This window comes from Pongo pygmaeus, chromosome 5, assembly GCF_028885625.2.
Source record: "Pongo pygmaeus isolate AG05252 chromosome 5, NHGRI_mPonPyg2-v2.0_pri, whole genome shotgun sequence".
NCBI classification, from domain to species: domain Eukaryota; kingdom Metazoa; phylum Chordata; class Mammalia; order Primates; family Hominidae; genus Pongo; species Pongo pygmaeus.
In genome coordinates, this window is record NC_072378.2 from 90,077,511 (window position 1) to 90,089,818 (window position 12,308).

Genomic DNA, 12,308 nt, shown 5'->3' on the forward strand with positions numbered 1-12,308 from the left:
TTATTCAATCAAAGTGTGAAATGTATATGCTTTTGTAATCATACTTATACATATTTCTAGTAAACCAAATATTTACTATGTTTTCCAAAGTTTAGGGTACATTCACAGTAAACACAAAGTCTGTCAAAAGGCTGGAATGTATGACTCTTTCCAAGTAAGACAATTCATGAAAAAATTTAAATTGTGTAAAACTCAAAGGATGTACAATAGCATTTGTTCTACATTTAGGCAAAAAAAGATAGGGTAATTTTAATGTGTGTGGTTATCCTTCTAGCAAAGTCATTTCTGTAAATAATAATAAAAAACCAGTGCTTGACTAGAAATATGATACTAGCAAAGACATGAAACCATTATTATAACAATTTTCAGTTTTGAGACAGCAATTAGTATGTGGCAGATCTATCCTGAATAACATCCCTGAAGTGAAAAGGGTTCCTCAAAGCATGAGGGTATGTCCCGGTGAGTAGGGTTCATCTGACACTACAGTGAGACAACCCTGCTCCAAAGAAATACTTGTGACTCATGGAGACTCATGGAGACTCATGGGCTTGTCAGTGGCTGGTGACTTCTACTCAACTTGATAGTTTCTGAAGATCCATCTATGGCAGACACAGCTATCTTCTGCCAGTCTCTACTCTTCCCTTCTGTTTTAGCAATAGTACTCTGATTTTATTTAGGACAGAAAAGTCACCAGATAAAAGAGGGCAGATCTCCTCTTCCCTTGGAGCTACGTGTAGCCATTCGACCATGTTACTTTGACCAATGACGTGTGGATATTGTTAGGAGAGGCATCTGGGAATGTTCCTTCAAAGAACTTGGATGCCTATTTGCCCTGCCCCCATGTCTTCCTTCCAATTGCCTGGAATGTAGAAGTGATGAAATGGAACTTTAACAGCCATTCTGGAGCGCAGGATAACTTTGAGAATGGAAGCTATACAATAGGGATTACAGCACAGAAATAGGAGACCAGTTACCTCAAGATCACAGAGCCCACTACCTCCAGACTTGTTTATGTGTGAAAAATAATGCTTATGTGTTATAGACACTGTTATTTTGGATATTCTGTTATATCTAACGGATTCTAATACTAGCTGATAAAATCAATGATCATGATTAGTTGAAGACAAGTATAGTATGATGGTCCATCTTGACAACTTCTTTCTGAAAAGAGCTCCACACACAATAAGAATATTCTATTTAGAAAAAAACCAAATAAGTGAAAAAAAGACCTAAAAAATTGGTTAGCTAAGTTAAAAAAGATGCAAATACACATGACAATATACATTTATACACATATATAGTTAAAAGATGGGGTAAATACACAAAAATGTTAAGTGTTTATCTCTGAGTGGGGTAATTATGTAAGTTTTTTTGTCTTGTTTACATTTCCACATTTTCCACAACAGAAATGTGTTTACTTTTAAAATCAGCTCCCCCTGCTCCCTGGAAAGAATCAGCAAAAAACCAACAAAGTCCAAATTAAACCAGCATTACTAAAATGAAACCTGGTCAGAAAATTAGGTTGTCAGTTTACTTAAGTAACAAAACATGTAATTGTTTTTGTGCTGACCAGTTCTTCCATGATTAATAATTTTAAGAACTGAACAATGGAATTTAAATGCTAACTTTTTCAAGATCCAATAAAATTATGATATTTTATTTTACAATTAAAAAAATTAACCACAACCAGCTTAGCTATTATTTTGTCACTGGAATGAAGAAGCAGATAGAAGGTCAAATCATACATGGATCTGGAATACATTTTTCTGTTAAATTTGAAACAAAATATATGCTATTATTTGAGTTCAGCACAAAAATCTAGTAGTATCACTCAAAATCCCCAAAATATTCTGGTTTTGGCAGAATTTCAATTTCTCACTTAGACTTTCAACTCATGTTTGAGCAGAAAGAATTACATTTGATAAAATCTGTAAATAAGGAAGGCATACTTTCTCATCCAAATAATTTTACAAGTCATACCTTCCTTATTTGGAATTTGAGATAAATGCATAAATTATTGCTAGTAACTTAGAAAAATAAATTGTAAACCTACTTCCTATTTTAAAAAAAATATAAGACACACACAAAAAACCTCTGATAACTGAAACTACCATGGGCAAAAAGGCTTATATACATTTTCACTCTTCAGACTTGTGGTTCCTTTTTACCTGTGGTTGCAGCGATCCTAGCTTCTATTTCAGACATGTCAGCACTCATCCTCTTGCCCTCAGAGGCTGGGGGCAAGCTCTCCACACTGCTCCCACGGGAGGCTCCCAAGCTTAAACGTCCAGATTCACTCTGTTAAAATTACAGGTCAATCTGAATTACTGAAGTTCTCTAGATTTAGCAATCTTAGGCAACCTAAAAGGAGGAAGATGGCAAGTGGGATTCTGATAGATCCTGTTCTGCTCTGAAAGGAGAGGGAAGTTTGCACGAGAGGGAGCTACAGGGGTAAGGGAAAGCAAGCTGCAGATACTGTCTTTATTAAAGGGCAGTCATTAGAACTGGGAGCTAAAAGCCCCAATTATTCGTTAACCTAAATGCCTCAGGCAAAATGAATAAACTCACTCCTTGAAATATTTTAAAAAATCAACAATGGCAAAAATATAATAAATCTGAACAGCATGAAATGATAGACTTAGGACAACTTCTCTAACTGGGCAGCGCAGCCAAAATATACCCATTTTACATTTTTAACCATCAACCATTACATTTAGGGACTATTATAGATACGGATTTAGAGTTGGCAAAGGTAGCAATCATTAGAAGGAAAAACCATTTGGTAATAAATGGTGGGAGAATCTCATTACATGTCTCTATTTGTAAGCTCTTTTGTATGTCTCAGGAAGAAAATTCAGGATTTATAAAATAGAAGATGGTAAATAATTAATTTCAGTTAGTATAATATTGTGACTACTGGTAAGGTTACCAGTTTTACTTGTAATAACATTAACAAACCTGTTGCTTTGCCTGATTTTTCAACAATTTTGATTCTAAGCGCTTAATAGTATCATTTGTGGCAGGAACTTGCTCCATATTAGTGTCACTTTTGTTACTCGTATTTGTAGAAGCAATGTCCATGAATGAGCCTAGGAAAAGCAGAAACGTTTATGACTAATGGTTGGAAATAATACAAATGCTTCAGTTAGTATTATGTAACTTACATTCTTTTATAAACTAGCCAGGCAGGAACAGAAATAAAATAAGACTTTTCAAGCTAATGAAGATATCCAAACAAACCCATTTTAAGTGAAACTTAAGGATAGCACAAAAAAGGAACCAAGATGCCTAAATAGTCTTCTAATAGTCAAGAATAACTTAAGGTTTTTAACCCGAGCTAGTAGAAGAACTGAGGGCTATTAATTGAGATGGGGAAAGACTACAGGAAGAGTGAGTTTGAAGGAAGTATCAGGAACTCATTTTGGAAAATATTAAGTTTGAGTTTCTAGTAGATGTAAAGGAAATAGTTGGATATATGAGTATAGAGTTCAGGTATAAGATGGAAAACATTATGAGCCAACAGATGGTATATAAGGCCATAATATTGGATGAGGTTACCAAGGAAATAAGTGCAGACAGATAAGTGAAGAAGCCAAATGACCAGGCCTTGGGCACTCCAACATTTCTAGGTTGGGGAGATGAGGAATAACCAGCAAAGAAAACTGAGAACAGATGGCCAGAGATGTAAAATGGAATCTAGGCTAGTATGGTATCTCGGAGGCCAATTGAAGAAAGTGCTGTCTGTAAGAAGGAGAAAGTAATGAATTAGGTCAAGTGCTACTGAGAGTCAAGATGAGAAATGAAAATGATTCCTTAAATGTAGTGATGTAGAGATAACTAGTGACCTTGACAAGAACAATTCTGAAGTACTGGCATAATATGTCTGAATGGAGTCAGCTCAAGAAAGAAGGGGAAAAGAGAAGCTAGTGAATGCAAATACAGACTACGTATGTTCTAGGAATGATCCAGTAGAAAGCTAAAACTGATGATGCCAGAGAGACGGGAGAATTGCTCAGAGGAGCAGATGGGATATAATGCATAGGCAGAAAGGTACACCTTTGGCCAGAAGTATGGATAGTTTAGCCAGAGTAACAGAAGAAAGCAGAGTAGATGGGCACAAATGTTGTGGAAGCTGTCTTCCGATTACTCCAATTTTCTCAGAGAAAGAGCAAACAAGATCAGCTGAGAGTGAGGAGTGGCGAGGAGGTGTCTGAAGTCTGAGGAGAGGCTACAATATAAAATTAAGACATACAGGAGGAAAGAGATGAACTACAATATAGTACAACTGTCCAATAGCACTAAACATGCATGTGAGGATAGTAAACCTGTGCTATCTCCAGCCACACTCAGCTGCACTGGTACAGGCAAGGAGTAAGCCAAGTGTCAGCTTTTACTAGGCTTGTGGTTTAGCCAAGCAAGCTTGAGAGAGAGGCTAGAAAGATGAAAATTATTCCCAAAGGAATTATAATAGTTGATTGGAATTAAGTGGAGGGAGAAAGAAAAAAGGACCTAAGAGGACTGAGGACCAGTGAAACGTGGGAGGCTCAAAAAATTCAAGGTCACAGTAAGGAGATGAAGAGAGGGTTTGGAGGACGTGGGAGACACAAATGATAGAATTTTAGAGAAGTACATTTTAGAATTCAGAGCAACTCAAAATATTTTCAGTAAAACTGGAATTTGAGAATAACTAGCCAAACAATAAACCATCTTAAAATAAATAAAACTATTCTTGAGGTGGGAGAAATAGATCAGTAAAAGTATTTGTCAGTAAATGCAGGGTAAATACATGTGCATATAGACACACACATATCTTTTAGTTTTAATTAATAATGAAATGCTTATAATGCCACTATATTTTGAGAAGTACAATATTTCTAAGTTACAGTATTATTTCTACTATCTTTTTGATGACCACAAATTACATGTACCACTACTACTTCACATTTCGGAAAACTAAGGAACTTTTAACATAGCTTCTTAAATCAGAGTCTCTGTAGAAGAGAACAAAAATTAGGGTGTTCATGATGAAGAAATGTGTTAAATACATTTACAATAATTTCTAATACTACTTGATCTAGTAGTATCCATGTAAAAGTTATTTTTCAAATTAAGAATGACATTCACTGTAATACAATATGCCATCTTTTTAGTCATAATTATGTAGGAATTCCAAGACTTGGAAGAAGGTCTTCAATAACTCTTTAATCAGGGTACCTACATGAAGAATGACGCACCTGTAAACTCAAATTGCAGTCAATCATATGAAATGAAGGAATTAAAATGCAAATGGGGACATTATTCATTACTTCTTGATTATAATTTCATGGGAATAGAGCCGAAAGAAAAATCAAGTCAATATTCTTCCAATCTATCCATTTACCTGTACTGGTGGCAGAGTTGCTCTGTCCTTCATCTGAATACTGACAAGGATACTGTAATGGCTCATCTGCTCCTGGAAAGTACTATATATAAAAAAGTAAACCACAGCTTAAAATTTCCTTAATACAAATTAAATCCTGTTAATGTTTTATTTTCCCTAAGGTATATACTAAATTTGTAGGTGCCTACGTTTTTTATTTTACAAAGATTACAATAATGTACTCTTGGATTTCAACTTTGATCAATGCCATGCACCTACCTAAGAATCTAGCTTACATTGGAGTCTAGATAGTCTTGAAGAAAACAGCAAATATTTCTCTAGAGAAACATATGAAATAAAATAGTATCATTTCTCATAATTATATAAAACATACTCATGTTCTTACAGTAGTGATGTAAACTTCTGGTGATTATTAGTCTGATGACTGAGACTAGTATACCATAGAATAATTATTAGAACATTTTAAATATTAAGAGGATAGATTATGAATGTCTTTCTACAAACTGGAGGCATAATACTCAAAGTATATTCTGGACAAAAATGTTAGAATTTAGAGAAAAAATGGAAACGTATTCTCCTCAAATTAGACAAAGCACAGAGAAGCAAAATTACAACTTCAATAACTTATATATCCCAAAGTTTTAAGTAATTTGACTACAGAGACTAAGTTGTTTTCTTATGTACACACCTTTAGGGCCTAGGGTTCTATATATGACTGGTATCCAAATATGATGGTAAACTTTTAGTAGATTAGTTCAAGCTGCTTTGCCTAAGAAATTTTCAATAGATTGAATAAACAACGTTTTACCATTTAGGAAATCACTTAGACTATATTTAAGGAGACTGTAAGATTCTTCTACTGAACAAACTGTTCCAAAATTCAGGCACTTTTATAGATATGTGACCTTTTTAAAGCCAAGATATCACTTCACGGTTTTTAATGTACCAAAAACCAGAGGCATAAAATATTCCAAATAATTCTAAAGGCAGTTGATTCACAGACTAGGAAAATTTGATAATCATTTAAAAGGGTTCTTCTAAACAGAAGAAAGTTTAACTTTTTACTGGGATATAAAAACCTGAAAATAGGACAAATAGTAGAAGTCACTCAAATAAATGTGTCTGAGAATGCAACCTATTGCCTTGCATAAATGACTAAAAGCTTGATGAAAATTGGTATCGGAAAAATGTAAAATTTAGTTTATCATGTATTGAAGTCATAATATTAATATATCCAGGTCCTGTGACGGCTTTAGAGACTATCTATTTCAGTTTCTCCCACATTACAAATGAGGCAACCGGCCCAGAGACAAACATACTTGTCCACTAATGTAAGCAAAAAGAAAAAAGCAAGTCTAGAAACCTAGTCTAGCCATCTTTCCAGTGATAAAGAACTAGATTTTCCCTCTCAAAATAATGTTTCCTCTTCTGACTATGAGTAATAAATGCCCACTCTCACTTAGAAAACATAGTAATATATAAAGCAGAATATAGTAATAACATCCCTTTTAAAATTCCACTAAAACTCAGCACATATTAAATCCCCCTAAATCCAAAGCCCCTCAAAAGAAGGATTATACCCGCATCAAGTGAGTCATTATTTTCACAATTTCCTCCATTGAAGGGCGCTGGGAAGGATCTTTAGACCAACAACGAGTCATCAGGCTCTCAATGGGCTTAGGTAAATTTTTGATCAGTGGTGGTCGAGTACCTACAATTGAAAATTAGAGGAAGGGGGGAAGAATGTATTTACCCAAAGAATGATGCAAACTCTTTGTACATATTTCCAAAGTGGTATTTATTTTATAGATCTTGTAGTTTAAGATCTATAATTTGGAGTAATAAAAGTGCTTTGTAATTTTATCAATTAACAAGTTAGTTCTTTTATTCTTTACTTCACGGACGTTCAATTATTTACTGACGACTGATAGAAAGCAAGCAAGCAAGCTGTCCTGGTCAATGCTGAACAGTCTCCACAATGATACTAACGGTAGTAATATTAAAGGCAGTATAGGAAACTGGTAAAAACAGCTAAGATTACTCAGATGATGGTACTGTTTGATAAATCTATGAATGACCTAAATAATTAGGCAGACATTTGTTTTTATACTTGTGGAATAATGTAAAAAATGGCCATTAGTCACATGATTATAAACAAGGCATAGAAATGAAATAACTAAGAGTGGTGCTAAAGTTAAGAAGGTAAGTAATTTTCCTTCATGAAACGCTATTTTCCCAAGCAAATGTAAAGTAACTTTACTAACGAAGAGGATGCATTCTAACATCATATGTGGTTAAAAACAACATTACCAGAACTATAAAAGAAACAGGACGGATGCAAGGACATTGAGTCCATAAGTCAATATGACTTAAGATATGAGCATTCAAGTCAGAAGCATCTGGATTTGAATCCCAGCTCTACCACTTACTAATCTTGTGACCTTAAGCAAGTTATTTAACCTCTCTAGGCCTCAGTTTCCTAATCTGTAAAATGAGGCAATAGTACTCAGCTTCTAAGGGTGGGAGAGAATATAAACAGGAAAAATACGTGAAGCATTATTATTCTTTGCTTTTTCTCCTTGATGAGGCCCTTGCTTCTTCAGGAGAAAAAAGCTATAACTCTCCAGTTATATTAACCATGTCAGAGATTTTATGTATGTATTTTTTTATTTTTTCCAGGATCCAGCCTGATGCTTCTCCCTAAGAGAGAGCCAACTGTCTAGGTTGTGTACTGATGGCCTTTCCCTAATCAGCGGAGCCAGTGAACATCCTCAGCTGCATGTGTAGACCAGGACTACTCTCAATCCTGCTCTGCTGGACTCAGGGTCAGGGACAGGGCAGAGTCTGATAATAGTAAAGTAGTCTCTTAACAAAGAATTGTACATTTTAATGTTAGAGATAAATGATATTCTTTAGGGAAGGGGACAGGAGTAGTCTTCCAAGTAGAAAACACAAAAAGTACATTTAAGAAAAATTTCTTTTTACGAACCATTATGAACAGCCCACATGATTCGGAAAGCTGGGCCACCAATCTCATCAAAGGGTTTCCGACGTGTTATCACTTCCCAAAGAATAATACCCCAGCTGAAGACGTCACATTTTTCACTGTAATTACTACCTAGAAAAAAAAAAAGGGTAGTATATAACCTAAAGACTATTTTTCCACATGACTTACAGAAACAATGGCTTGAATTTTGAGAATGGGTATCATGGATAAAAATGAGGCTGTCACATGTAGAACTAAGAAACTACTCTTTCTGAAGTACTTTGTCTTTTCAACAAGTACACTTTTAAATGAATTAACTATCAACAATACACTAAAAAAATCTACTTCAGAAACGCAGTTATTTTCTATCTTTTCATCAAGAGGCATAGGACTTGACTTTTATGTATTTAGACTGATAACTTTCTCTGGGGCAGAGTATGAAACATCTGTACATTCCTTTATGTTGTTTATTATTATTTTATTCTGAGACAGGATCTCACGCTCTCATCCAGGCTGGAGCTCAGTGTAGCCTCAAACTCTTGGGCTCAAGTGATCCTCCTGAGTAGCTGGGGCTACAGGCATGCGCTGGCACAACTGGTTAATTTTTAAAATTTTTTGTACAGATGGGGTGTTGCCATGTTGCCCAGGCTGGTCTCAAACTCCTGGGCTCAACTGATCCTCCTGCTCTGGCCTCCCGAAGCACTGGGATCACAGGCATGAGCCATTGTGCCTGGCCTCCTTTCTGTTACATTTTAATCTTAAATTTTCTTCCCATTCTCTGATGGACAGCACTACTCTGCTATCAAAGCAGAAGAACTTTCTAATTTAGTGTTACAGTTTCTTCCTCAATATATGGTGAAGGGAAATTCTTAATTTGTTAACTTAAACGTAAGTTGTAAGAAACGAAAATTATGGATAACCCGAGTTATACAGCAAAATTTACAAACTAAGTAGGTGGTTGAATCAGCACAGTAAGCACCCATCATAATCTCCCAAAAACAAACAAAAACTCAACCCACTGTAAGAATGAACAATTATTATAGCTATAGCTTTACATGCTAAGCAGTACACTGTAATATAGCACTGCAACCATGCTACAATCTAATTTGGGCTACAGGTTGACTGACATCTTTCAGAAATGAAGAAACTTACACAGCCTAACAGTCTGCATTTTGTTGCTCTAGACAATTAAGGGTTGTCTAGAGCAATAAAATTAATCTTTTGTATAAACAAATCTTTTTGCTCTCCACATACAGTAACATTGGGTCATTTTAACTCACATAAAGGTATACTAAATAAGTAAATAATTTTAAAACAATGTCAAATGTATACATTCTGTATATGAAACAGAAGGCATTATTTAATCTTGTGTAATATAACACCTGATTATTCATTTATTATTAAATTGAATTTTAGGGCAAAAGAGCTCCACTCAGGTGACTAGTTGCATTGCAATTTCTCTTCCTCTCGGGTGGCTAAAAACAAACAGAAAACCTTTTAAAGTCATCAAAACTAAAAGAAATAAGCTATAACCAGAGTCTGATTAACTGAATGTATCTGAATTTTATGGGCATTCATACTTCCTAACATACAAATCACACACCTTCAGTTCAACTTCTTTCATTTAAAAGATAATCTGATGTTTTTATACAGAAACCTAGCATATAATTTACAGACAACTCTTTTAGAACTTCAGTGACATATGGAGGTATAAAAGAAGGTAAACATATAAGCTTGACATTTATTTGTAATTCTTAGTATCTTATTTCTGTCCAATTACTTGCATTCTTTTTTTTTTTTTCTGATATGGAGTCTTGCTCTGTCGCCCAGGTTGGAGTGCAGTGGCACGACCTTGGCTCACTGCATGCTCCACCTCCCGGGTTCATGCCATTCTCCTGCCTCAGCCTCCCGAGTAGCTGGGACTACGGGTGCCCGCCACCACGCCCAGCTAATTTTTTGTAGTTTTAGTAGAGATGGGGTTTCACCGTGTTAGCCAGGATGGTCTTGATCTCCTGTCCTCATGATCCGCCCACCTCGGCCTCCCAAAGTGCTGGGATTACAGGCCTGAGCCACCGCACCCAGCCACTTGCATTCTTTTTAAGGCACCCTCATTTAAACTTTAGGGCTCTCAATTTTTAATTGCTAGGAAACCAATACAAAAGCACAGTTAATTCTCATTATTCCTGGTATTTACGATCTATAAAGTTTCTGAGGACACTGAATTAGTGAACACTGAATCATCGCTCCTAGGGAAAATACAGGGGTAGGTTCCTGTGTGCCTCTGGTCACCACGTTTTTGTCAACTGATCGATATATAGCCTTGTTTCATGTGTGTTTCTGCTTAAAGACACCTTATTCATATATACTGTTGATTTATTACCATTGAACTCATAGCCAACATTTCTGTAACTCATGCCTGAATGAAGATAATTTAACACATGTATATTGTCTGTTAAGATACATCATAGCCTTCTTGTACTTAGGCAGTACTATGCTTGAGGGCCATTTTAAGTAGCAAAATTACCAACAAAAATCACAAAAATGAAAAAGGGCTCTGAACAGTACAAAAAGGACACCTGCTTACAGCATGAGAGCTGAAACAAGACGGAAGAGCGTTGTCTTGTTCAACCTCAGCTGGGAACATGCGTTAGATGACTCAAAATTTACACTGCTCAGCGCATGCACACTGTCTGCGAATACATGAAAGCACTGTCTACAAATAAACATGAAAGCACCATGAATATTAATTTTGGGGTTACAAATAAAGGTTAGCAAATAGGCAATTTTGCAATTAAGAAATTGGTGAACAATGAGGATCAACTGTGCATATGCTTGAACCTGCACAGAAGATTTAAATCTTACTATAAAATTTAGGATATAACACTATATTTAATATCCCCTTAGAATTCATTGTATACTTTATGTATTATGCAGAAATAAAACCATGGAAATGGGAAAAATCTATAAAAACATATTGAATTCACAAGGAGTGAGAGAGATTATCAAACATACCATACTTTTGCCATTTTACCTTCAAAAACTTCAGGTGCCATCCAAGCAGCACTCCCCTTGTTATTGGTCATGTGTGTCTGAATGTCACAGGCTGTACCAAAATCACAAATTTTTAGAACTGTCCCCCCTGCAACCAGCAGTAAGCTGTTTAAAAAAAACAAAAAACATCAAAAGTTACGAGGCCAACATTTTATTCTACAATAAAAGAAGAGACATTTGTGGAAATAGAAAAGGTTAAGCAAAATGAATGTTATCATTCAACTTCTGTGAAATGACTAATTTTTTGGTCACTATAAAAGCCTAATAGTTCAGAGAAATATAAGCAAAAATTAACTGACCGTAACCTAGCTCTCTTTGGAAGCCTGCTAGACTCACATTCTGACGTCTTCATCTCTAGCTCCAAAATCTTTCCTGATCATACTTCTCTCTGGCCAAAATAAAATGTGGGGTTTAAAAAACCTCTATTAGGTCAACATTATGGTATCCTGAAATGGGAGTTTAATCATAAATATGTATTACTTAAAAAATAGTAACACTATATAATTTAAAGAAAATAAGCCAATATAGGAAGAAAAAAATGGTCTGTAGTTTAATGTCTTTATTTTGAAGATACTTCTAAATATGTTCAATCCCAAAACCACTTTTGTGCTTAGACTATGTATGTGTGGGAGGAATACAAATCTATTATAGCTAAAATGACCTAATGAGAGGTTTCTGGAAAATTTTCTGAACTTAAGATTTGGACTTTCCTAGGTGTACTATTACCTAACTACAGTCACCAAGTAGCATACTCTTACTTACAAGGTTTTGCTTTTCATGACAAACAGAAATAGAAATGGGTAATATAATTTGCACCATCACATTGTAGTAATATCCAATAGCAGTACATAGGAATTCATTTTAATTACAAGTTTTATAAACTTTTTACAT

The 12,308-nt window shown here is 35.2% G+C and overlaps 1 protein-coding gene across 4 annotated transcripts in view; it reads right to left on the reverse strand.

Moving 5' to 3' along the window:
- The window catches only part of MAP3K7 (mitogen-activated protein kinase kinase kinase 7), a 71,055-nt gene that overhangs the window by 29,118 nt on the left and 29,629 nt on the right, over positions 1-12,308 (reverse strand). For all 4 annotated transcript variants that reach the window (XM_054491644.2, XM_054491643.2, XM_063666435.1 and 1 more), the window contains exons 6-11: positions 11,398-11,522; positions 8,370-8,498; positions 6,961-7,091; positions 5,381-5,462; positions 2,959-3,089; positions 2,169-2,298 (exon numbers count right to left, since the gene is read on the reverse strand). In XM_054491644.2, the coding sequence (XP_054347619.1) occupies positions 2,169-2,298; positions 2,959-3,089; positions 5,381-5,462; positions 6,961-7,091; positions 8,370-8,498; positions 11,398-11,522 (728 nt within the window). The remainder of the gene's footprint in view (positions 1-2,168; positions 2,299-2,958; positions 3,090-5,380; positions 5,463-6,960; positions 7,092-8,369; positions 8,499-11,397; positions 11,523-12,308) is intronic.